This window comes from Gastrolobium bilobum, unplaced genomic scaffold (genome assembly GCF_033153095.1).
Source record: "Gastrolobium bilobum isolate Gb01-03AN ecotype WA unplaced genomic scaffold, APGP_CSIRO_Gbil_v1 utg14977, whole genome shotgun sequence".
NCBI classification, from domain to species: Eukaryota; Viridiplantae; Streptophyta; class Magnoliopsida; order Fabales; family Fabaceae; genus Gastrolobium; species Gastrolobium bilobum.
Genome location: NW_026898303.1, coordinates 108,910 through 132,190, shown reverse-complemented (window position 1 = coordinate 132,190; position 23,281 = coordinate 108,910). Strand labels below are relative to the sequence as shown.

Below are 23,281 nucleotides of genomic sequence, written 5' to 3'. Positions count from 1 at the left end.
AGAATACTGAGCTCTAATTGGTAGAATATGTACAGATTTGGTTAACCGATCAATGATTACCCAAATTGCATCATATCCATCTTGGATTATTGGTAAACCCATCACAAATCATTGGCTGCACTTTCCCACTTTCACTCTGGTATGTCTAATGATTGAAGTAATCTTGAAGGTTTTTGATGTTCAATTTTTTCTTTTTGACAGACTAAACATTTTAAAACATATATATTCAACAATATCATTGTTCATTCTTGGCCCCAAAAACATCTTTTTCAAATCCCGATACATTTTAGTTGAATCAGGGTTAATTATGAACTTCATCTAAAACTTTTTTCTTCAACTCTTCCTTCCTAGGTACAACAATCCTTCCTAGAAATTTTACTAAATCATCTTTCTCTTTCGTAAATCCTTCATGCTCAAAATATTTTTCTAACTTAGACTCTTCCTGCCGAGCTTCTCTAATTTTGTCTATAAGCTCATTATCCACTTTTATTTCACTAATACTCAAACTTTGATCAGTTAACGCAGTCACAAAGAAACTCATATCCCTACAATTTTCTAATAATTTTATTTCTTAATCATTAAATATGACATGTGAAGAGATTTTCTGCTTAAAGCATCAGCCACCACATTTGTTTTTCTTGGATGGTATTTAAGTTCAAAATCATAATATTTCAAAAATTCCATTCATCTTCTTTGCCTCATATTCAATTCTTGTTTATCAAATAAACATTTAAGACTCTTATGATCACTAAAAATCTTAAATTTGGCTCCATACAAATAATGTTTCCAAATCTTAAGTGCAAAAACGACCGTAGCTAATTCTAAGTCATGAGTTGGATATTTTTTCTCATAAGATCTCAGTTGTCTTGATTAGGGGTGGAAAAAAGGAGCCAACCCGTCGGGTTGGCTCGTAACCCGCACAAAACGAGCCGGGTTGGGTTGGCAAAAATGAGCTGCCAGCTCGATTTAGCCAGACCCGAGCCAACCCGAGCTCAAACGAGCCAGCTCGCGGGTTACTTTTTTTTTTTTTAATAAAATACAATGGACTTTATTAATGGATTCTCCACTGATGGACTTTACTATATTGGTCGCTTTTGCAGGTCCTTTTTTTATGATTGGCTTTTGATTCCAGATGCTTATCGTTGAAATATATAATGGATTTCTTTTAATTCTTATTTTTTGGCTTTATATATGTTTTAGGGTTATCGTGAGTTAGAGTAATTCAGAAAATCATAATAATTGACTCCTGTGATTCGTGGAGTGGTTTGTGTTTCATTTAATGTTTTTGGATTTTGTAAACTACTCTACTTGTAGTTGGACTGCAAAATACAATAATTTTATACAGGAGAACAAACCACAAAAATTAAATTCTTTGAGCCAACCCGCGAGCCAACCCACTAGCATCATTTCGAGCTAACTCGCGAGCCTTTTTTGAGCCAACCCGTGAGCTTTTTTACGAGCCAACCCGCGAGCTGATTATCGAGCCAACCTTAACCGGGCTCGGGTCGAGCCGGGTTGGGTTTTCTGGCTCGTTTTTTTTTTCCGAGCCAACCCGACCCGACCCATTTTTTTCGGGCTAATGCGGGCCGGGTCGAGCCGGGTTGGCCCGTTTTGCCAACCCTAGTCTTGATCTATAAGCTATAACTTTTCTTTCTTGCATTAAAACATCCTAATCCTTTTCTAGATGCATCACTGTAAACCTCATAATTTTTGTGTTATATTTAAATTAAGTGTGTGTGTGTGTCTATATATATATATATATAGGGTTAGGATCATTTTACACTAGTGTAAGTTACACTCTCAATCTTGTGCATTGATCCCACTTATATCTAAGGGCTCTAATTTTTTAGTAATGTGAGTCATTCGATATAAGTGGATCAATGGTAAAAATTGAGTGTAAGACTTCTAACTCTTACACTGGTGTAAGAATATCTGCCTCATGTATATATATATATATATATATATTTGAGTTTATTGTTTCTCTTGCCACAGGAGATGTAAAGTTATCTTTTACAATACCAAAATAATGTCGTTTTGATGGTTAAGAGAATTAATGAATGATGTTTTGGTAAAATTCATATAATAAACAAATAAAATTACTGAAACACCTTTCATTAATTTTTATATCCCTCAAAACAACATAATTTTGGAATTGCAGGAGGTAAAATTATCTCAGATAATAGAAGAAACAATAAACTCATATATATATATATATATATATATATATATATATATATATATATATGGGGTTTGCATGCATCATGTCACATGAAAAGAGAGAGTTTCCTACACATACAACATTTTGTGGGGCCTTATTTTTTGAAGAAAAAAAAAACTAAGGTACAGAAAACGAATCTCTACAACATGACAAGTTCAATTTTTCTACAACATAACTTTTATAAAAACCTATATATATATATATATATATATATATATATATATATATTAAATTGCAAGTTTGGGCATAATTTGTTGCTTGACCAAAATGGTATTTAAAAATAAATTAATTTACCAAACGATGGTAGCTGGATTTGAGGAAGTGAGAGTAACAGTGTTCGATCCTCTCAGTACTATTTTTTGAAGGAATTTAAAGCCTTAATTTTGAATCTGGCCCGAACAAAATTGCTTTCCATGAAAAATACTTGTGGCTTATCTAAAAAAAATTGATTTATAAAAAATATAATAAAAAAACAATTTACCGGTATGAAGTTGTTACGGGCATGAGATGCGTCAGGAAACAAAAAAGAAATGAAGCTGTCAGGTGAATACTGAATAGTGCGGAAGACTGACCATTTTGCCACACTTGGCAAAAAAATTTACCAGACTGCCACGCCAACAGTAAATTTTGCCAAAATGCAAAGCTGCACCCTTAGCCGTCGTTGAAGAAGTCTGAAAATAATTAAGTGTTAAAATAAGATAATGCGAATTAGTTATATTTTCAGACTTCTTCAACGACGGCTAAGGGTGCAGTGTGACATTTTGGCAAAATTTACTGTTGGCGTGACAGTCTGGTAAATTTTTTTTTGCCAAGTGTGGCAAAATGGTCACACTTCCGAATAGTGCTGGGAAATAGAGGTGGCAAAGTGGGCGCCCCGCCCCACCCCGCCATCAACCCACTAAAAAATGAGTCAGCCCGCCCCGCCCCGCTTTTGAAAGTGGGCTCAAAAACTCAGCCCGCCCTGCCCCGTTTGACGGGTTGGGCGGGTTGGCCTGCCAGCCCGAACCTATTTTACACTGACCCGCGCTCGGCCCGCCTATGCCCGCCATCGACCAGCCAAAAAATGAGTCCGTCCCGCTTTTGAGATGAGTTGAAAAACTCAGTCCGTCCTGTCCCGTTTAACGAATTGAGCAAATTGACCCGCCGAGTCGAGTCCGTTTTGCTGGCTCTACTAGGAAATAGCGCGTCCCTTTGCGCTAGCATGGCATAAAATAAGCATGCATTTTCCTTCTCCTGAAAATTAAACTAATCTTGTAGAGAAATACACGTTACTAACACAGTTACCCCTGAAAAGCAGTGCCAAGAAGGAGACATGAAAATAGGAAAAGGTAAAAAATTTCCTCCTTTTTTCATTGTGAAAAATAAGTACAAAAGAAAAATGCAAAATAGTTAGACTGACATCTACTTAATTAGGTTATAAAAAAAACAATTATTAAACTATTAAATGGATACACAATTTATATATGTAATATATGAGAAAGGTGGATTGAAAGAGTATTTTTATTAATCGTTGATGTATATATATATATACCTTGGTGTCTTATTTCAACATGATACAAATAGAGTTTTATTAATGTCATGTTAAAGGAGATAAGTTATCTCATGTCATAGAGACAAATTTGTGGGCTCTACCACCTGAAAAAAAAAAAGATGGCACAGTTATCGAATGATGTGTAGGAGAGAAAGTTATCACATGTAGCATAAGAGTAATTTTTCCCATTCAAATATTTAAATTTTACCGTGTCCATACTACCCATTCAATGACTTTGGCACCAAAATAAAATGAGTTAATTTTAACATGAATTTATACTAGTAATTAATTATGATCTTACTTAATAATAATATATGATTTTTAAATTAATCTTGTTATATGTTATTTAATATCATTAGATAATGTGAAACAATTAACTATTAATGATAAGAGATAAGGGGTGATAAAGTGATAACTATTAATTTTTTTTTGGAAATATTCCATCGGTTCATCGTTTCGCGATTAGTCCGATTCGAGGCGGGTCTAAGATTAAGGCTTTAAACCCCTCCCAAAAGTGGTACTAGGGAGGTTCGAACACATGCCCTCACCCCCACCTGCTCAGCTCCCATACTCACGAATGATTAAGATTTTTTTATCTTATCATGTTAAATAACAAGAGTATATGTTCCTAGTTTTTATATATCAAAATTTGCAATTTAATATATAATCGATTAATATTTTTTATCATCATATTAATATGCTGTTTGTCAGTTCTTTAAATGGTATAAAAGAGACTCAAAGTGTAATAGTGTGAGAAATTTTTTTTTTTTTTTTTTTAATTTTACCTAGTTGAATGTTAAAAAAAAAATCCTTCTTTTAAGTTGTAGCCTTGTAGGTATCACTGCCACTACTAGGAACTCTATTCTCAACTTAATTGCTCTTTTCTTGCTTGTGCCGTTTCACTTGCTAGAAGTCCGAAATGATTAGCCAAAGTATTATTAATAACCTAGAAGAGCTCAAAAGATTGTCACAGTATGACTGAAACCTCGATTCCTTCTGATGGCATGGTCTGGAGACCCTCGAAATTGCAAGCTTTCAATAAATTGAAAGTTAGTTGTGGAATCTTAATTTGCATACATCTTTCGCATTTAATTATCCAACTGCAACCCCTTGAATCTGCCCTTATATATACATGAAAAAAATAGCCTCTCCCATTCATATAACAATTCGAATACAATATATTGTAACATGGCTTCCTCTTCCATCACCAAATTGAGCCTGAAACTTCTCATTGACACGAAGCGTGAGAAAGTTCTGTTCGCTGAAGCATCGAAAGCGGTCATAGATTTTCTCTTTAACTTGCTGTGCTTGCCTGTTGGAGCTGTAGTAAGGCTCCTAAACAAGAATGGCATGGTTGGTAGCATAGGCAATCTCTACGAGAGTGTTAAGAATCTCGACGAGACATACATGCAACCGAACCAAGATAAGGATGTTCTCTTGAAACCAAGAGCTCCTATCTCTTCAACTGAAATTTCTGGCCTTCTTTCCTCAAATGAGGACAATGCTGATGGCAATTTAGAAACTTCATTCTACATGTGCCCTTGTCGCTGTAACTACAACGTGACATGTGTTAATAACACTCCTTGTCCTCAGTGCAGGAGGGCTATGAATGCTGAAGTAAGTTATGTTGGTAGGAAGGTTGCGGAGGAGAGATTTTCCGAGAATGGGTTTGTTAAAGAGGTGGTAACTTACATGGTGATGGATGATTTGGTTGTTCAGCCCATGTCAACCATATCAAGTATTACATTGCTCAACAAGTTCAATATCAAAGAGGTTGGTATTTTGAAGGAAAGGGTGGTTGAGATGGGGATGACTGAGGTATGTCATGGTTATTAATGTAAAAGGATCATAGTTCTTACCTAGCTAAAATTAAATATATTTTAAATCTTAATTATTTGTATTTTTTTAAATATATAAGAGCATGTCATATATGTGAATCTTTTTGTGCCATTTACAGATACTGTACCTAGTAACAATTTGTTTATTGATAATGCCTTTTTGTCTTTTCTTAACAGGGAATCAATCTGCTGAAGGCTTCTCTTCAATCCGAGTCTGTTTTGACAAGTGTTTTTCTCAAGAAGAATAAGGGAGCACAAGGATTCAAATGAACCTTTCCCGAGCTCTAAAATGTTAAGAATGTACGGCATTTTGGTTTTGAAATGTTACATCTTTATTTGTGTTGCTTTCTGCTTTTTATCGAATGAATATTTTCAATAGACTCCCTGGTTGTATTGTAGTTGTTCTATCGCGGTTTTTAAACAATCTTATCACGTTACTTGCAATTACCATCAAGTTATAACATCTAGAGTTTCAGGTTTTTTAAAAGTATTAAAATTTCTTAGAAAGCTATGATAATTATTAAGTATACATCAAAGTCGTGTATTTATAAGTATTTTATTTTTTATAAGTTGATGACAATGCGAAGTTGTAATTACCACTCCTGAATGGGCCTTCTGATCGATATATCTTTTCTGCTAAATTCCAACCGTTATAAATAAAATCCCTATAAATATATAGGGGCCTCGTATGCTGTTTTCAGTGGCAAAGAGTAATTCGAGTTATATTTTGGTTTTGCATCTACCAAAGTCTTAAGGCTTGTCAAATGATACGACACTTGCGGCAAAACTATGACGAGGATGTTCTCTCGATACAATTAATACAATTATTTGTAATCGTGATCATCTAAATTGTTGTTGTTACTTGTTAGAGTTAAATATAAAACCATTAATTAAAGAATTTAAGAAAGAGCCCTCACTTTATCTTAAATTAGTTCTTTACATAGTATTAGAGTTTTGGTGTTTCGAGTTCGATCCTCGTTGCCCTAATTTTTTGTGTGAAATTTCTTAATACAAGTAGGCTAGGCTTGATGTATCATCTACCTTTCAAGCCCAATGAATTTTCTTGTGAGAGGGCGTGTTAGATTAAAATATAAAACTATTAAAGAGGCCCTTACTTAATATGTTAAGCTTTTGGGTTAATTTGATTCTTTATAATTCTTTGCTTACTTATTCCTTCTTCTTTTTTGGTATCCTGTATGCGGAGGAACCCCCAACAGGCTAAGAGGAAACAATAGAACGAGGTCTACCTACAACACCTAAATAAGCTAAATACAAAAAATGTGTACTGTAACACCTAAATAAGCTAAATACAAAAAATAATTAAATACCGAGGGTGGGAGGATAGAGGTCTTCTTGAGTCTGGTACTCTAGCGGGAGATTAGACAGCCAATTTGAACAATTCCCTTCTCTATACATGTGATTAATCTTCACAACCCAATCCCTCTCCATCCATGCCCAAATACGAATAACAAAGTGAGACTCATAGACTATCTTATCTCTAGCAGTAAGTCATGTGACAACAATGCAGAGTCCCTTTCAATAATCATCCTTCTCCAACCTCCCTTCTAAACCATTTGGATACCCTGTATCCTCCACAATTCATAGACTATCTGTTTACATATTTAAATTTTAAATGTTTAATTACTTTTTCCGATTAAAAAATCAATGTAAAGATAAAATAAATAATACTAATAAAAATTTTAAAGTAAGTAAATATAAAAAGGAAATGTAATTCTCATTATATGTTTAGGTTAAAAAAAAGAAGAAAACTAACAGCTATGAGATTTTTATTACTGTAATTAACCTTTTGTATCAATCAAAAAAATTATGAATAAGTATGTATTAAATTTATAAGATGTAATTATTAATTTTGAAATATAAGTAGAAATAATATGAACTTAAAATACTTTAAGTTTTGCATAAAAAATAAAATTTATAAATATGATTTATCAAAAATATAAATATTAAAAGTTCCATTTAAAATATTATTTTTATAAATACTTAAGGTTGTTAAGTTTATAATTAGTCCAACACAAAAAAATGGAGTAAGATGTAATTTATGACCAAAATTTAAATTTAAATGTTATTTATATAAACCTCAAGATGTAATATATATGTTTAATTTATGACCATTTTGTACTAGTTGTCTGGTCTTTACTTAATTGTGTGACAATTTAATGCACCGTTTGGCAGACACCAAGTAGCAGCTTAGGTCGCTGAAACAGATTCGTGTTGATGATCTAATAACTCTTCTTCTTTTGTACTGGACAGCAGTGTTAGAAGAAAGCTACAAGAAGACCAATAGTTCAGTCAGATTTCACCTTCTAAGTATATTCTCATATTAGTGCACCACCAAGAAACAAGTTGGACCATTATCACATTCTTAAATTTCCTCCATCTACCGATCCCGCAATGAAGAATTGAAGACAGCCTCCTTCTAACGTTTGCATTGTGACTACGATGCTCCATGACTGTAGGAGAGCATACATACTCTCTTTTTTTTTTGGGAAATAAAAAAAAAATTAAGTGAGGTTAAACACCACCAGTATCCCACTAAAATTAGAAAAGACCCCAACCTCTTTGAAAATTTTTAAGAGGTATTACATATCATCCACACTCTTATAAAATATCAACCAAACCCTTACGCCTTACGCAATTGTGACCACTTTTTTTTTTTAAAAGCATACATTATATATATCCTTCAACCTAGAATATCTCTTGAGAGCGTTTGTACTAGTCCCGAAACAGCTATTCCTTTCGTTGAGCTGTCACTTGGATGAAAAAACAAATTTTTCCTCTCCTCCATACAAACAAGCTAGAAAATACTCAATTTTTATTGACTTGAACCACTTAATCATAGATGAATCCGGATCATATTAAATATTTCCCTACTCTCCCTTGTAGAAGGCTTCAGCAACTGCATGTTTGAGACACGGTAATAAAAGCATTTTTGAGACACACGTGTAATAAAAAAATCACAACCCAGTTGGTTATCAGTTGAAACCAGCATTACCTATCCTGTAATGATAACACCCGTGGTTCATAAAGTCAACATTTTGTTTATAAAGCTAACTACTTATTCCCTCTGCCTTAACTATCCCTACCCCCATACCTTAATAATTACACCCTCGGTTCATAAAGTTAACATTTTGGAAGTCAATTCCTTATTTTCTGTGAGGAGGTATTCCTTTACTAAAATAAATAAATAAATTAAAATGTCAATAATTATAAAAGAATGGATAAAATGGGTAATAATAGTTATTTGACTTTTTTTTTTAAAATTTAGTAAAAGATATACCAAAACTTGAATTTATGATGGGTACGGGTATTTGGCTTGATCATAGATTCCAAAAGGCATTTACTCCTTCTCATGTATGAATATTTTTTGTTGGTTTCTCATATATTATTAGTTATTATGTTGTTAGTTATGAAGGTGCAAAGAGATTTCTACTATAAAATTAATTGAAATTTGTATTAGTTTAAATTTGATTTTTATATTATTCAATTACGTATTGTTACATAATTAGACAAATTTAATTTCTTTATTAATTATTGTCTAAATTATTTTTTTAATGATATGATGAAACATAATTAAATAGTATTATAATTAAATTAAACTAAAATCTTCTAATAAATTTTATAGTATTAGAAATGTGTTATTTGATCTAATTGCATATAATCTAATTTTGATATACTTTATATGATTCAATAAATTTTTGGTGTTAAAAAACAAATGAACTTACTCAAACTACCATTAAAAAGTCGTTTATGATGCTAATACTAAAATTCATCTTCCTTCTTTGAGATACACCAAAAGGTATTGCCATAGAATACACAAGCGAACAAAAGAAAACAAAATAACATAAAGGGCTGTTAACCCTGGAACCTGAATTTACAGTTGAAAGTTGAAACGCAAGATCCAGACCAGATTTTGGAGTTAAAGATTGCTAACTTAGGATCCGAATGAGACGTTGCTAATAACGTATTATTATTTTTTTTTTAATTTGAAAGCAGATTTTGTTAAAATGAATGGGCAGCCTAAGAAGAAAAATAAGAAATAATTTTTATTTTTAATTTTTTTCTGACAACAATTTTGTTTTAAAATTCTTCTTAAATGCAGAAATAAAAAATATATCTTTTTAGAAATAGAAAAAAGGAACGATTATTATACACACCCTTAATAACAAAGTGAATTTAGAGTAAACAATAATAAAATCCCCAGAAACACGAGATACTATCATACAAAGTGGATTAATCAAGGTGTCAGAAACACGAGATACTATCATACAAAGACTATTGTCAGAAGGAAAAGAGGTAGAATCGTGGAACTCAAGGATGATAATGGAAGTTGGATTCGTGAAGAGGAAGGCCTGGTTAAGATGATCTGCGATTTTTATATTAATCTTTTCAAAGATGAAAGCTGTCATCGTGAGTGGATCAATACTAGATGGCCTATTGTTCCTGAGGAAGTCATGGATAAATTAAGGGTGAGTGTTACTAAGGAGGAAGTTAAAAAAGTTTTTTTCACAATGAAAGGCTCAAAAGCCCCAGGGGAGGATGGGTACATAGCTGCTTTTTATCAAAAGAACTAGAATCTGGTAGGTGATCAAGTCTGGAATGCTTTCCTAGCTTATTTGGAAAACCCGCAAACCATTGCTGATATTAATGGTACGATTATTACCCTTATCCCAAAGGTTAATAAGCCTACGTTGGTTTCTCAATTCAGGCCAATTTCCTTGTGCAATGTGATTTATAAAGGCATGAGTAAAGTTATAGTGGGTAGACTGAAGGAAGTAATGGAAGCTTTGGTTTCTGATAACCAAACCAGCTTTGTCCCAAACAGAAACTTGCAGAATAACATTATTGAAGCTAAAGAGATTGTCCATTCGATGACAAAGTTTAAAGGTAAGATGGGTACTATGGCCATTAAAATTGATTTAGAGAAAGCCTATGATAAGCTGAATTGATCGTTTATTCGTAAGGTTATCTCTGAAATACAGCTTCCGTCTTGGATGGTTGAATTCATTATGGCGTCTATCACAATTAATAGTTTCAAAGTGCTTGTGAATGGGGGCTTGACTGAAACTATTATTCCTGAACGTGGAATTCGACAGGGTGATCCATTATCCCCATACATCTTTGTCTTATGTGTTAAAAAGCTATCTCATCTTATTGCTCAAATGGTTGGCAGTGGTGTGTGGAAACCGATCAGAGTGTGTAGAGGTGGTCCAGCAGTCTCCCATCTCATGTTTGCAGATGATATTGTCCTTTTCTCTGAAGCTTCGGTGCAGCAAATGCAGGTAATAATGGAGTGTTTAGATCTTTTTTGCAGAATGTCTGGTCAAAGTATAAGTGTTCATAAGTCTACCATTTATTTCTCTTCCAATACATCTGATGCAACTGCATATGCAATTTCTGCGCTCTCTGGGTTCAAAAGAGTTGGTAGCATTGGTAAATATCTGGGCTCTTTTATCAGACAAAGGCGAAATTTGAAATCAAATCATGCTGATCTAATGGATCGGGTTCGTAAGAAACTTGATGGCTGGAAGCATCAAAGTTTATCTTTTGCGGGGAGAGTCACTCTGGCTAAATTAGTGATTGGTGTTATTCCCTCTTTTCATATGCAGAATGGTCTTCTTCCCACTTCTGTGTGTGATGAGATTGAACAGCTTCAACGGAACTTCATTTGGGGTATTAAAAAAGCTCATTTAGTGGCTTGGGACACAATGTATAAGCCGAAGGAAATGGGAGGTCTTGGTATTATCAGATTGCGTACTCAAAATGAGGCTTATATTCATAAGTTGGCCTGGAAATCTTAACTGACAATGAGGAACTTTGGGTTAAGATTTTGAGAGCCAAGTATGGCAGAGGTAAAGATTTGAGGCGTGAGATAAGCTCTAAGCCTTATGATTCTAAACTTTGGCGGGACCTTTCTAAATGTTGGAACAATTTTTTAGCCGGTCTTCGATGGGAGGTGGGTGATGGAGAGACTATTAAATTCTGGGCGGATAATTGGCTGAATCTGGATGAAATCTTTGTAATTTAGCTCCTAATCACATTCCTGATCTGGAATTGCATAGAACCATTGTTGAGATCTTTCAGCATGGTACCTGGGATGTTCAATATTTGAAGCAATTCTTAAATGATGAGCTAATCTCTAAGGTGTTTTGCGTTCCTGTTGCTTTGGAAGATAATACTGAGGATATGTTAGTTTGGTGTCAGAATCATGTGTCCTCTTCCTTAGTTAAGGTTTCCTACTTGAACTTTATGAATTTTCAACATGCTCAAAGGAATGTTCCCTGGAAGAAGATTTGGGACTGGAAGGGTCCAGAAAGAATCAAGACTATGATGTGGCTGGCTTTTCTTAATAAGCTTCCAGTTAGGAGTCGTACATGCAAATGGAATGTGGGTCCTAATTTTTGCATTAACTGTCCAAACAGTGAAGAAACTCTTATTCATGTCCTTAGAGGTTGTTCTCAAGCCAAAAGATTGTGGATAGATTGGTTTGGTAGAAGGGTCCCCAACGATTTCTTCACATTAGACCTACAGCCTTGGCTCATAAAAAATGTGATTAAGGGTTGGAATTATCAAATTCATGTTGATTGGAGAGATGTTTTCTATACTACTTGCTGGAATCTTTGGAATTGGCGTAATCATCATATTCATGATGATAGTTTTCGAAGGCCAAGCAATGATAAGCGTGTCATTTCTGATTTTATTGCGCGTTTAATTGAAGCTAGAGGTAAGAATAGAAGCATTCTTGGCAGCTTCCCTAATGCCCATCGCCTACTAAATGGTGTCGTCCTGAATCTGGTCGGTTGAAGATTAACACAGATGGTGCTTCTTCCCTATCTAAGCAGCATGCTAGCTGTGGAGGCCTTGCTAGAGATCACAATGGTGCTTTTCTGGGTGGTTTCTCTTTCAGATTAGGTTTCTGTAATCCTCTTGATGCAAAACTCTGGGGTATCCTCAAAGGTTTAGAGCTGGCCTGGGGTACTGGTGCTAGGAGAGTGGAGTTGGAATGCGACTCAGAAATTGCTCTTAGCACTATCCAAGAAGGGAGCAACACTCACAGAAACTCTAAGGTTGTTTCCCGTATTCACAAATGGCTTGCTGAAGATTGGGATGTTCGTTGGGTCCACACCTTTCGAGAAAATAACAGATGTGTTCACTGATTTGCTTCTAGGCATTTTGAGGTTGATAATAATCTTATTGTTTATCATTCTCCTCCTTCTCCTTTGTTAGAGCTCCTTCTTCAGGATGCTTCTGTAGATCTTTTAAGTTCTCGCGTCGTGTAATTTTTGTTTTGTTTGAGACTTTTGCCCCTCTTTATTACAAAAAATAATAATAATAATAAAATCCAAAAAGAGAAGCACTTTCAGAAAGTCACAAATGGGAAAAGAGGGAGGTAACAGATAAAATGCACTGGCACGACAAAACAGCCTCTCCTCCTAGTCAATCATGCACTCACTTGCCCAAAACAAGAGGGCTCCATTTTTAAATTCATTATATTATTATCATAAATAAATATTAAAAAACAGCATATCAATAATTAACACGTGTCACTCCAACGACTATAAGCAAGGGCCTCAACGTAATTTCAAGCACATCATCCAGCTGTTCACACATTTAACAACACCATCATTGCCTCTGAATTTACGTAAAAGCCCCTCCTCCATTTTTCCAGCCCTGCATGCATGCCATCACAATTGCACAGCACACACTCACTGTATCGTGTTATTCCCTTCGAAACAAAAACACCAATCATCAAAACACAATAATAATAAAAAATAAATAAAAATAAAAATTCGAAAACGAAAGCTGAAGAAGAACATAAGAAGAAGGTTTCAGAACTTAAAAAAGATATTCAGCTACCGTACACCTTTGTTGACCGAGTCAACCTACGCGCCGCCACCTCCCAACCACCGCGGCGGCGTTAAATACGACGTTGTTTTCTCGAGAGAAAAAAGGAGTTTGCGCTGTGAATTTGGGTGGGATCTGTTGAGAGAAGGAAGGAGATTGGGATCGGAGATGATGTCGAGGGGACTGTTCGGGTGGTCCCCACCTCACATACAGCCTCTCACGCCGGTTTCCGAGGTATCGGAGCCGCCTGAGTCGCCGTCGCCGTACCTGGACTTTGGCGCCGAGACCTCCGCGTCGCAGCAGGTTGAGGTCGAGGAGGAGATTGAGGAGCTCGAGGAGATTGAGCCGCCGCCCGCCGCGGCACCTTTCTCCCGCCTCTTTGCCTGCGCTGACTGCCTCGATTGGTTTCTCATGGTCGTCGGCTCCGTCGCCGCTGCCGCTCACGGCACCGCTCTCGTCGTTTACTTGCACTACTTTGCCAAAGTTATTCAGGTTCCTCAGCAAGGATCGCCGGAGGAGCAGTTTCACAGGTTCAAGGAGGTTATATTTCATTCCATTTTCTAACAAAACCCTAGTTTTTGTAATACATATCATCTATATTTTAATTGATTCCTGGTAATTTGATTTGGCTTGCCTTAAGTAGTGGAAATGTGTGTTCTGCACTGTTTTATTAGTTTTGTAGTTTTTTGTGGCCTTGGTTGCAGTGTAGCTTGAGGTAATTGAGCAAATAAATTTTTTTTTCTCCTAGCACGAGTTAAGTGTTCAGAAGATGGGGAGAGTGAGAATCCAGAGAGAAGGATTAGGGGCGAGGGTGTGGCAAGTAAGTCCATAAGTCCCATTTTTAGAAGAATTTACCCCTCTTAGCTGGCCTGGTTTTTATGAATGGGGCGATAAGAGCCTGGTTTGTCCACCTGAGGACTGATGAGCTTGATGCAGGAGCAAGTCCTTCATTGGTTGGGTGTGAGACTTGAAGCTGCATTTAAAGAAGCTCTTCCCTCTTATCTCTTAAGCTTGCATAAATTTCTCTATAGCCTCCCTCAAACCAGAGCTTACAGTAGGATGCAGGACAACAGAAGAGTTAGGTTTAGGGTTAGCTGGGGTGATCAAGGGTAGACAATTTGTTAATTAAAGTTTCATTGGGGTTATGTTTAACAAAGGGATTTTAGGTTCAGTTCAGCAGCCATTTGTGTGCTTGAACAGGAACTGTGGGGATACAGACTTGGGTTTGAAGGGTTTTAGAGCAAATTCAAGCAAGGATTAATTAGGGTGATAATGGGATAGATTTTTATTACTGTCTGCCAAGAAAATTAAGTCTTGGGTAGAGTCGAAAACTTGAGAAAGCTGAAAAATAGCGGAGAAGCAGAAGAGAAAGAAACCTACACATCACACCTTGAATTTGATTGCATCACACAAGTACATAACTTGGAAGATATCGATTTACTGCCTTCATTCGTAAAACTGATTATTCATTTCTTTTTTGGGTGCTATAAAGATAATAATTGTAATAAGGAGAAAAACATTAACACTTTTTCAATAGGACTCCACTAACTTATCTTCCAAGTCCTCATGCTCTAAATATTTAGATTTCCTGCTATCACCAGGAAAAGTATCAATTTAAGGCCCAATATCAGCTAAATAACAAGCCAAGCCTGAATTCAACCCAAGACCAGAAACAAAAACTACTAAAGTAGACCTTGGACTGAAGAAGTTAAAAAAATATTATAATGACCAAGTATGATCTTTGGAATATTACAATTTTTCCTGTAATCATAAGGAAACCTTAATATTTTGAATTGGGGCAATCTGATATTTAAAAATTAGGCTTTCTTGATGCTAGTGAATCTTTCCTCACACTAGCACTGAACTTGTTACAAATACATTGAACTCAGAGAACTAAGAGTATGGCTGTCCTTGGTTCAACTGGTTAATTTTTGGTTTGAACCAGATGACATCGTAACTACACATTTAATTTTTCTGCAAGGAACATAATTTGTGATCCATATGTTAATAATGGACTTATGCTTGATTACCCTTGTTGTTTCTTCTGCAGCTTGCTTTAACCATTGTTTATATTGCTGGGGGAGTTTTTGCTGCTGGTTGGATTGGTAAATTAATCAAGAGGAATGTGTCTTATTTGATATTGAATTGAAGTTTTCTGAAATACTAATTTTTCTTTCTTGTTTAATAGAGGTTTCATGTTGGATTCTTACTGGAGAACGGCAGACCGCTGTCATCAGGTCAAAATATGTTCAAGTATTACTTAACCAAGAGATGAGTTTTTTTGATACTTATGGGAATAATGGAGACATTGTGAGTCAAGTATTGAGTGATGTGCTGCTCATTCAGTCTGCTCTTAGTGAAAAAGTATGTTGTGCTCTTGTGTGTATATATTCATGCCTGTGCAAATTCGTTATTCTTTGCAGATAATATCTCAACACATATATCTCATACAATATGTCTATTGACTTTTGATGATACAGGTTGGGAATTATATTCATAATATGGCTACATTCTTCAGTGGTCTTGTTATTGCTTTTATCAATTGTTGGCAGATTGCATTAATAACATTAGCCACAGGTCCATTTATTGTTGCTGCAGGAGGAATATCAAATATATTTCTCCATAGGCTTGCAGAGAATATTCAAGATGCATATGCTGAAGCAGCCAGTATTGCTGAACAGGTTATTTGTTGTTTTAACTTTTAGTTCATTCTTACATTGAACCTATAATATGCTTTATACATACATTCAATCCAATGGTGGATTTTGGTTGGCTTTTGATTTTACTATATATAGAAAGAAAGAAGGATTTAAATCTGTCTCAAAGTCTTTCATGTGGTTCTGTATTTTACACTATAATATTATTCATACTGTAAGCGTAGAACAATTTATGACTGGGCATATAGCGGGGGTTTCTGCAAAATGTCTTTGATAGAATCAATTTTTATCTTTTTTTCTTTACCATGTTAAGGAAATAAGACTTGCTTGAGATAGCTGTTACTTAGACCATAGCTATTTTTTGATAGAAAGGGAATTTTATTAGAGAGAAAAGAGCGAAAATATAACTAGGGGGAGGATAAGATATGCTTCAAAACAGAAAATTCTATGCAGCAAGGAACCCCCCCCAACTTTGCATATCAGAGACAGCAACTTCCTACAAGCAGACATGAATAAAACACCAAAAAGCAGCCATGAACATCATAATTCTATTCCATAACATGTTTAAAGGAACATAAACACTCTTCAATATGCCAGCATTCTGCTCCGACTAAAAAGTGCGTGCTCTGTTTTTCTGACTGCAGTTGAGAGTAGATCACCATCTTTAGTCCCTTCAAATGGGATGAGAAAACTATGTCAGAATTCATGAAATGAGTCACAGATTATAGCCACTATAAGTTATTTATATCTCTGGTCCATGCTTCTGTTTCTACCTGCTTCATTGAATCTATATTTAGTTGATTATATATGGAATAGTTTTGAGGTTAACTTTGTGGTTGGATGGAAATGAATATGATTGCCTTGATTGCTTTAACTATCTCTTAAGATTGGTGATGCTGTACTTTTTTTTTTTCCTTTAATGTTTTGAATTTGGTGTACCACCTCCAACTAATTTGGTATAAATGTGATGTTGATGTTTTGAATTTTGTGAAGTGGAAAGAATGTTGAAGTTCTCATTATTTGATGAATCATTTTAGTGCCGTTTGTTCTGAGTGTGTATAATTTCTTGTGATGCAGGCAGTTTCCTATATAAGGACCTTGTATGCATTTACAAATGAAACATTGGCTAAATATTCATATGCAACGTCACTGCAAGCTACTCTTAGATATGGTATATTAATAAGTCTTGTTCAAGGGCTTGGCCTTGGATTTACATATGGGCTTGCAATATGTTCTTGTGCATTGCAGCTCTGGGTTGGAAGGTTCTTGGTTATTCATGGGAAAGCTCATGGTGGTGAAATTATAACAGCTTTGTTTGCTGTGATTCTAAGTGGCTTGTGAGCATCATTCCCAACTTCCATATTTTCTTTGTTTTGTTTCACATTTTGCTTACCATTTTTGTTAATTTGATTAAGGGGACTGAATCAAGCAGCGACAAATTTCTACTCATTTGATCAAGGGAGAATAGCTGCTTATAGACTTTTTGAGATGATAAGCCGGTCATCCTCATCTTTTAATCACGATGGCAGTGCTCTTGCTTCTGTGCAAGGAAATATTGAGTTTCGGAATGTTTATTTCAGCTATCTTTCTCGCCCTGAAATCCCTATCTTGAGTGGGTTTTATCTCACTGTTCCTGCCAAGAAAGCTGTGGCACTTGTTGGCAGAAATGGCTCTGGAAAAAGTAGTATTATTCCACTCATGGAGCGGTTCTATGATCCAACATTAGGTAATTGTTTTCCCCTTGATAGTGCATATTTATGCTATTTCATTCATAGCAATCTATGGTTCATTTCAGATTTAAATTGATTTACCAATCTGTGATTCAGGAGAAGTTCTTTTAGATGGTGAAAACATCAAGAATTTGAAACTTGAATGGCTGCGGAGTCAAATAGGACTTGTCACCCAGGAACCTGCTTTGCTCAGTTTGAGTATAAGAGACAACATTGCTTATGGGAGGGACACCACCATGGATCAAATTGAAGAGGCTGCTAAAATAGCTCATGCGCATACCTTTATCAGCTCGTTAGATAAAGGTTATGACACACAGGTGAAGTTTGATTGACATGGTCATATGAAGCCTATTGTTCTTTTTCCTTGGTTTATATTTTCAATTTCATTTATTTCCTTTCCAATGGGAATCTCATTGCACTTTCAACACTGGAGCTTCTGTCTTTCAGGTTGGCAGGGCTGGTCTTGCTTTGACAGAAGAGCAGAAAATAAAACTCTCTATTGCGAGAGCTGTACTTTTAAATCCATCAATTCTTCTGCTTGATGAGGTTACTGGTGGACTTGATTTTGAGGCTGAGAGGTCCGTTCAGGAGGCTCTGGATCTTCTTATGTTGGGACGCTCAACCATAATAATTGCTCGAAGGCTTAGTCTTATAAGGAATGCTGATTATATAGCTGTTATGGAGGAAGGTCAACTTGTTGAAATGGGTACTCATGATGAATTATTGACCCTGGATGGCTTATATGCAGAGCTCATTCGACATGAAGAGGCCACAAAACTTCCCAAGAGGTCTAATACTGGATCAAATAATGCTTCTTCCTTTTCCATCCTGTTGTTTGTGTTTATTTGAGAATATAACACAACTCTTTGAAAACAGATATTGTAATGGAGAAAGTGGCTAGAGTCTGTTAAGAAAATGATTTATTATAATAATAACTAATAATCATTATGCTTTCTTTTTTAGTAAATCTAAATACCCTTGAACTAAAGTATGTAATATTTAGTGCATTTTTTAATAAATTGTAAGATTTCACCATTGGTATGTAGAAAGTTACTTATTGTTGTGTTTATCATCATCCAGGATGCCTGTTCGAAACTACAAGCAGACTGCAGCTTTCCAAATTGAGAAAGATTCTTCAGAAAATCATAGTTTCAAAGAACCATCATCCCCTAGAATGATAAAATCACCCTCTCTTCAAAGAGTTTCTGCTGTATTTCGGCCTTCAGATGGCTTCTTTAACTCACAAGAATCACCAAAAGTTTTGAGCCCACCACCTGAGAAGATGATGGAAAATGGTCAGTCTTTGAATTCACCAGATAAGGAGCCATCAATAAGAAGGCAGGATAGTTTTGAAATGAGACTACCGGAGTTACCCAAGATTGATGTTCAGTCTGTCCATCGACAAACATCAAAAGGTTCTGACCCAGAATCCCCTATTTCACCTCTTTTAACATCTGATCCTCAAAATGAACGCTCCCATTCACAAACTTTTAGTAGACCAGATAGTCATTCCGATGATTTTTCAGTGAAAATGGATGAAACAAAGGATGCACGTTATCAAGAACAACCCTCACTTTGGAGGCTGGCAGAGCTTAGTTTTGCAGAGTGGCTTTATGCTGTGTTAGGAAGCATAGGTGCTGCTATCTTTGGTTCTTTCAATCCCCTTCTTGCCTATATTATTGGCCTGGTGGTGACAGCTTATCATAGAATTGATGAAGCTCATCACTTACGAGGAGAGGTAGACAAGTGGTGCTTGATCATTGCCTGCATGGGTATCGTGACAGTTTTTGCCAACTTTTTACAGCATTTCTACTTTGGTATTATGGGGGAGAAAATGACAGAAAGAGTTAGGAGAATGATGTTCTCAGGTGTGTACATCCTTTTGCAGTAATTTTCTTTAAAACAATTTCAATTTGTACTTCTGGGCTGAACTTAAACCTGTTTTCATATCATGGCAGCCATGCTACGCAATGAAGCTGGATGGTTTGATGAAGAGGACAACAGTGCTGACAATTTATCCATGCGCTTGGCCAATGATGCTACATTTGTGAGAGCGGCTTTTAGTAACCGACTTTCCATATTCATACAGGACAGTGCTGCAGTTAGTGTTGCTTTTCTCATTGGTGTTTTGCTGCACTGGCGAATAGCACTTGTGGCTTTAGCAACACTTCCAGTTCTCTGTGTTTCTGCCATTGCTCAGGTTTGCAACTGCTCTTCTGGTCTTGCAATGTAATTTTCTCTGGTGGTTTGGGTTGAGCTTTTCTTTCTTTTTCATGTCAACACAGTTTGTGGAAATTTATGCCTCTTGCAAAGTTCAGTGATTTTGAAAGTCATAATTTCTTGATCTTTTCCTATCTTAAATTGAAAATGGGTTGAGGATGCTGATCCTAAATTGTGTTTTTTATATCATGTTGACGGCCTTTTATCTTCTTTTTTTCATATATTTCATTCATTAGAATCCAAGTTAGCTGGATAATATGCCACCAATTAGGGAACAATGAGTATAGTTGGTGTCTCCTTTGCCTCAAGAATGATGTTGAAGAGAATAACAAATCCTTTTAAAACCTTGAGATGTCTGGGACTATGGGTGTTGATTTGCTAAAAAATAAGGGATAGCACAGCACAAAAAAAATTACTTTCTTTGATTGTTTAAAGAGTATAATTACCCTAAAAAAGCAACTCAAGAGACAACACAAATCTCTAAATTATTGTTACCCAATAAACCAGGTTACAAAATTTTGTCTACAACACAGAAAGAGGAAAAGATCAATTACCCCTTTATTATCCATTTTTAATATGTGCAAAACAATGCCCAACACAAAGGATATTATAATAAATTTTGTTATTCTATTCATAGATATCACAAAATTTAGTTCTGCATTGGTCATCAAAACAGCTAACAGCATAAAAAATAGTTCTGTGACTCAAGCACTTGTGCTGTACTATTGTGTTTGTAATGTCGCTGAATATGCATCAAACACAAAGACTTGCTAATGTTTAAAAAGGAAAAGTTGAGAAAGGAAAATATGATAATTTTCATATGTGCATGTTTGTGCATCTCTCTTTCTCTCTATCTTAGAAATAAGAATACATTTGGCTCTTTCACTGTGAAATTAAAGGCAAAGATGCATCCTGAATGATGAAAACTGAATCGGCATTCAGTTGTTGTGATTGTTTTGACAAACTTGATATTGGAATTATCTGTTGCATTGCTGTAACCATAAAATATCTTTTCATGTTAAAGTTACTAATAAGCGTAATTTAGCAGTGTCTATTGCTAACTTTATTGTTCATCAAATTTTATTTGTCTCTTTAAGAAATCAGAATTTTGTTGCATTTATTGGCTTGCAGAATCAAGGGTATCTTGATTGAATGCTATTTTACCTCTTTTTTTACTGCTAAGTATGTGAATGACTTAATAATGCTAGCTAAGCATAACTGAGCATTTTTTATTTGCTTTTATCATTTGCATCATGCATGTGTTAAGGCAGCCTCCTTGAATATTGCAGAAATTGTGGCTTGCTGGATTTTCAAGGGGCATACAGGAAATGCACAGAAAGGCATCTTTGGTTCTTGAAGATGCAGTTAGAAATATTTACACTGTAGTTGCATTCTGTGCCGGTAATAAAGTAATGGAACTTTACAGGCTGCAGTTAAATAAAATATTTAAGCAGAGCTTTCTTCATGGAGTTGCCATTGGTTTTGCGTTCGGCTTTTCACAGTTTCTACTTTTTGCTTGTAATGCTCTTCTACTTTGGTACACTGCAACGTGTATTAAAAATAGTTATGTGGACCCACCTACTGCACTCAAGGAGTACATGGTTTTCTCATTCGCTACATTTGCACTTGTGGAGCCTTTTGGATTGGCTCCTTACATACTTAAGCGACGCAAATCTCTCATTTCAGTGTTTGAAATTATAGATCGCGTGCCTAAAATTGATCCTGATGATAGCTCAGCTTTGAGGCCACCCAATGTATATGGAAGCATTGAGTTGAAAAATGTTGATTTTTGTTATCCTTCTCGTCCAGAATTGTTGGTATTAAGCAATTTTAGTCTCAAAGTCAATGGGGGCCAAACAATTGCTGTTGTGGGAGTATCAGGGTCAGGAAAGAGCACTATAATATCTTTGATCGAGAGATTTTATGATCCAGTTGCTGGACAAGTTTTACTAGATGGGAGGGATTTAAAACTATATAATTTGAGATGGTTAAGAAGCCACCTTGGTCTGGTTCAGCAGGAACCTGTTATCTTCTCAACAACCATAAGGGAAAACATCATATATGCCAGGCATAATGCCAGTGAAGCTGAAATTAAAGAGGCTGCAAGAATAGCGAATGCTCATCATTTCATTAGTAACTTGCCTCATGGTTATGACACACACGTTGGGATGAGAGGTGTTGACTTAACTCCAGGACAGAAACAGAGAATTGCAATTGCAAGGGTAGTGTTGAAAAATGCTCCTATCTTGTTGTTGGATGAGGCTAGTTCATCAATTGAATCTGAGTCAAGCCGAGTGGTGCAAGAGGCTCTAGACACACTAATAATGGGAAACAAGACCACTATTCTAATAGCGCACAGGGCTGTGATGATGAGGCATGTGGACAACATAGTAGTTCTTAATGGAGGACGGATAGTGGAGGAGGGGACCCATGATTCATTGGTGGCGAAGAATGGTCTGTATGTCCGATTGATGCAACCTCATTTTGGTAAGGGTTTGCGTCAGCATCGGCTTATTTAGAATGGGAGTATGTGATGTGAGTAATTGCTACTAATGTTGGTTCATGAAAATTGTTTCATATTCTGCTTGAGTTGAATCACTGGTGATTGCTACACCTGATGGAATTTTCCAATGTCATGTGGAGGTTTACGTGTTGCAAGAATGGGAATATGAAACTTGAATAGCACTCGGCATTGTTCGGGATAGAAGAGGTTTGAGCTGTGGTGAATGCATATTCTTTTTGGAGGCAAGCAGTTTAGACTGACGGTGTTGTCTCCATGGTATATTGATTTGTTTTTCAAAGGGAGGAAGGTGGAATCAACACTGATTCAGATGAGTTATGACTCTTTGATTGGACTTTTCATTCTCCCTGTCTCAAGCGTGGATGATGAACTTATTCAATACTGTAATTTTATTTTATTTTTCATTTGTGAAAATTGTAGAAAATACAGTCCAAGAGTTGTAACCTTTGTATATAAATAGCGATAGTTTAGAAGGCATTCCTTCCGGTGCTTGAATTACACGGGTTAACGAGTTTTTTTGTTTTTTGTATTTCCTATATAATAGATGCAAATTTCCACGTGTATTTTGCCAAGATTCTTGGTAGTTTTTTTAATTAATTTTCAATTTTGTTTTTAACCTTTCTACTTGTATAAACAGACAAAAGTGAGTGAAGAGAATTATATTAGATTATCCTATCATGAGATAGGAGCTCTGGATGAAAAA

The 23,281-nt window shown here is 35.7% G+C and overlaps 2 protein-coding genes across 3 annotated transcripts; both read left to right on the top strand.

The window, feature by feature from the left end:
- The first annotated feature begins 4,937 nt into the window (after nt 1-4,937).
- On the top strand, nt 4,938-5,857 carry LOC133314742 (uncharacterized). The gene is made up of 2 exons (XM_061516265.1): nt 4,938-5,567; nt 5,765-5,857. Exons 1-2 carry the CDS (start codon nt 4,938-4,940, stop codon nt 5,855-5,857), a joined length of 723 nt encoding a protein of 240 aa, XP_061372249.1.
- Nucleotides 5,858-13,370: 7,513 nt separating this feature from the next.
- On the top strand, nt 13,371-23,260 carry LOC133314764 (ABC transporter B family member 20). 2 transcript variants are annotated; one of them, XM_061516291.1, is made up of 11 exons: nt 13,371-13,990; nt 15,501-15,555; nt 15,639-15,814; nt 15,931-16,131; nt 17,185-17,444; nt 17,523-17,833; nt 17,934-18,154; nt 18,285-18,625; nt 18,918-19,705; nt 19,796-20,037; nt 21,347-23,260. In XM_061516291.1, exons 1-11 carry the CDS (start codon nt 13,619-13,621, stop codon nt 22,574-22,576), a joined length of 4,197 nt encoding a protein of 1,398 aa, XP_061372275.1. In that variant the 5' UTR covers nt 13,371-13,618; the 3' UTR covers nt 22,577-23,260. The 2 variants fall into 2 exon arrangements, with proteins under 2 accessions (XP_061372275.1, XP_061372276.1); XM_061516292.1 differs by having other exon boundaries at nt 13,943-13,980.
- Nucleotides 23,261-23,281: the final 21 nt, after the last annotated feature.